We start from the raw sequence: 4,257 nt of genomic DNA, 5'->3' as shown, positions 1-4,257 counted from the left end.
CCCCATCGTGTTTCCACAGGGTTGTGAAATCATGCCATATAATACCAATACTATTCCGTCACCAACGTTCACAAACACTGAAGTTGTGGTGTGTTAATGTGAAGAAATTAGACCGAAATGTAAAACATAGAAAAAATAACTAAATCGATCTAGAATCTGCACGTCGCTACGAACCTGTCAAACGGGAAAAAAGGCGTAAAAATGTTGACTACACACGCACGTTGCGCCGTGTTAACTCGCAAAACGTAAAACGAACTGTAAAAACGTTGAACGACATACGTACGTTGCACCGTGTTAACTCGCAAAATTTAGAACGAAACATAAAGTGAAAATTTGCGAAAGATGAAAAATATGTGGACCAAAGTTGAAAGTAAAAAAAATGTAAGATCAAATTGTAAAAGATGAAAAATTTTAGATTAAAAGTAAAAAAAAAAAAAAAAGAGTAAATTGCCAAAATCGTCCCTGAGGTTTGGCCATGTTTGTCATTTTCATCCAAAACAAATTTTTTTGTACCATATAGTCCTTCATTTTTTGGGATTTTTTGCCATTTTTATCCAAACTTCTGACTTTTTTTTGCTAAAATCGTCCCTGAGATTTGGGATTTTTTGCCATTTTCATCCAAATGTTTGATAGAAAAAATAAAGCAAATTAGATATTTGGATGAAAATGGCAAAAAAATCCAAAAGTGAAGAACTGTATTGTATAAAAAAGTTGTTTTAAATGAAAATAGCAAAAAATGACTAAACCTCATGGACGATTTTGACAGTTTACTAAAAAAAACACTCTAAACATGAGATACAAGATTATTATACATATCAAATCAAAGTGATCATGAATAGTGTAATAATATTTTATTTTAATTTTTTAATTTTATTTTCAAGTATTTATTTAATTTTAAATACTATTTTATTCAATCATTTAGTTTGATTTTCTTTTAATAACTTGCGTTTGTTAGTTTAGAAAAAAAAAAGCACAACAATGTTTTTTTTTTAACATTGTAGTATAACTTTATTGAAAATGAATATTGTGCTGGAGGTGTACCAAACCGAACCGAAAGCGACAATGAATGGTAATTATTATTTTGAAGTATTTATTTTTTAAAAGAATATTATTATTTATTATTTATTTTATTTTTTTCTAAGAATCTGTGTTTATTTTTCCCAATATTGTGATAAAGTTTTTTTTAAATAGATAATGTGCGGCTAATGTACCAAATCGATTGAGCAACATCTGTATCGATGCCGCTATTAATTTTTTATTGTTTTTTACTTTTGATAAACTGGCACCAAATCGTTATTATACCATAACAAACCAAATGAACATTCGTACCGGTTTATACAACTTTGTCTGCAACGATATATGAATAATGATATCAATACTGTGACGATCTGAATCAATCAATATCATTTGAATATTGGTATCGGTACCCGTGTTCATTTTTGTCGTTTTCAGTCGATTGATTTCTATACGAAGTATATATATCATACCGATATTGTAACGAACCAAACCGATACCAATCCAATGCTCGCGGTAATACACCGCCGCAACACGCGGTTAAATCAGCTAGTTATACATTATACATAACTTATAAATTGATACTAAGTAAATCTATACTATATAATAAAAGAAACCAACTTTGGGACACTTGTCATCATATTAGGCCATATCTTATGGATAATTATTATTTAAGTTTAATTTAAGTTTAACCTCTTCTTATTAATTATAAATAACCCTCCTATGAAATATTATTTAGTTTAATATCTTATGGATAATTATTATTTAATTTAATCTCTTCTAAATAATTATAGATAACTCTTCTACTAAATATTATTTTGTTTAATCTCTTCTACTTAACTATAGATAATTAGTATTTAATTTAAATTTAATCTATACTTCTCATTTATAATATTATTTTTTTGATTTTCTATAAACAAGGAATATACTAACAAATTACTAAAAGATTTTTTTTAACTAAATACGTTAGAAGGTTATAGATAGTTGAATACATTTCAATTGAAGTTCAACTCTTTGGCCATCTACTTGACTTGGATAATTTGTAGTGACTTTTGTTTGTTTAATCACTTATTGTTAAATACAACATGCATTCACTATGTCATCTTTAATTATAATTGATAATAACTAACCATGTTTAATTAAAGTATAATGATATTTAATATTAAATTATTATATATTTAATTAATATAAACTAAGTATAGATTTGAGGATATCTTTAATAAATGACACGTATCCAAAAGTTGGTTTCTTTTATTATAGTAAAAAATAGATTTAGTATATAAATTAGTTTTTTACTATTATTTATCAAATATATTGATTACTTAAAATTTATGTATAAGACTTTATTCAAAATTATATTTATTTAATACACTATTAATCCAAAATTATATTTATTTAATATACTATTAATCTAAAATTACATTTATTCAACTCATGTAATATATAGAGTTTTTAAAAATTTAACTTTTTTATTATTTGGTATATAGATTACAATACACGAGGTTCTTAAAAATATAATATTTTTTTATTATTTAATATGTAAAATTATATTTTATTAACCCGTGTAATAAATGAGGTTTTTAAAGATATATTATTTTGTTATTTAGTATGTAAAATTACATTTTTTTTTCAACCCGTGTAATACACGGGGTTCTAACCTAGTATTATATTATTTAAATTAGCAAAAAACATATGTCAAGGCGTGCAAGAAATAGAAACCGAGTAAAATATATGATTGGGTAAAATGAACGAATACATCTTAGTCATAGATTGGGCGGCGCCAAATTTATTGTGTATAACTTTGACTGGTTTAAAAACTCACCAAACAACTAGTTAAATAAAAAAAAAAAAAAACTAGTTCAATTTAGGCATGAAACACCAAGCCATTTTTTTTAAAAGTAAACTTCAATAAAACCTGTCGGTCTGATAAAAAACACAGGATTGCACCAAAAACCAAGTACAATATATACAAAGAATAGTTACACCAATCTCTCCAAACAATGTTGCGATGTTTGAACCTACTCTTTAACCATAAAAAACCTAGAGACCTCACATCCCCAAAGATATCATCACTATCATCTCTTCCGTTTGAGAAAACCTTTGTGTTCCTAGCTTTCCAAATGGCCCAACAAGTCACAACAACAAGACCACGGACAATCTCCTTAGCTTTACTATCCCCGCCAACCCCTTTATGGACATCAAGGAGATCCATAAACAAAAAGGCGAAAATAGGAGGAAGTTTGACCCACTCGCTTAGCCGATTCCAAACCCTCATCGAAATGTTGCAGTCCGTAAACAAATAATGGTCCACAGTTTCGACCCCTTCCCCGCAAAGAACACATAAAACCGAATCGAGCATGATATTCCTCTTTTCAAGCGCTTGTCTAGTCGGGATATGATCGTGCACCGACCTCCAAATAAAAATCTTACACTTAGACGACACCCATCCATATCCTTTAACCGTATATCTTGCCTCCTCATTAATAACCTCCGCAGCCAAAGTCTTAAACGAATTCGTAGAAAACTTACCCGAGACGTCTGGCGACCATAACCACCTATCCTTCACAAGCGAAACAACAACTCCATTTAGCGCTGCCACATAGTCTTCCAGCTCCGACAATTCACCCGGAGAACTCATCCAGCACCATTTCCGGTTAAGATCCTCACCCAAAGCAGGAATCCGGTCCTTAACCCAGCAAGCTTTGAACCTTTCTAGTGCGAAAAAACTTTGCCATTTAAGCATAAGAGGAGTATCTCCAAACCAAGGATCAATCCAGAAGCGAATGCTGCTACCGTCTCCCAAAACCCATTTGATAAAGCTGTGCAGTCTTTTCCTTTTATCAATAATTTGGCCTCCATTCTCGTTATATTATTCCAAACGCTAGAAATAGCCGGGTTGGACGACAAAGACGACCAATTTCTCTTTCTACCATGGCAAGCCGAAACAATTCTTCTCTATAAGCTTTCTTCTTCCACTCTAAATCTCCAAACCCACTTAGCAAGAAGAGCCTCATTCACCTTTTTGAGCTTACAAATACCTAACCCACCAAATTTATTAGGAAGAGAAACTTTGTCCCACGCAACCCAATGCATTTTTCTAATATCCTCCGAGCCACCCCATAAGAAGTTCCTCATGAGCGACTCCAACTTTTCCACCACTTTGACCGGCGCTTTAAAAATAGAGAAATAATAAATGGGAAGGCTTTCTAACACCGCTTTGATGAGGACGACCCGGCCGCCTAT

General features: G+C 30.9%; 1 protein-coding gene across 1 annotated transcript; it reads right to left on the bottom strand.

Moving 5' to 3' along the window:
- Positions 1–2,777: 2,777 nt before the first annotated feature.
- Positions 2,778–3,873, bottom strand: LOC110896794. The gene is made up of 4 exons (XM_022143913.1): positions 3,777–3,873; positions 3,055–3,726; positions 2,930–2,937; positions 2,778–2,843 (listed from the first exon to the last, which is right to left on the bottom strand). Exons 1-4 carry the CDS (start codon positions 3,871–3,873, stop codon positions 2,778–2,780), a joined length of 843 nt encoding a protein of 280 aa, XP_021999605.1.
- Positions 3,874–4,257: the final 384 nt, after the last annotated feature.

This window comes from Helianthus annuus, chromosome 2, assembly GCF_002127325.2.
Source record: "Helianthus annuus cultivar XRQ/B chromosome 2, HanXRQr2.0-SUNRISE, whole genome shotgun sequence".
Lineage (NCBI taxonomy): Eukaryota > Viridiplantae > Streptophyta > Magnoliopsida > Asterales > Asteraceae > Helianthus > Helianthus annuus.
The sequence above is the reverse complement of the archived record's forward strand: the minus strand, read 5'-3'. Positions and strand labels throughout refer to the sequence as shown.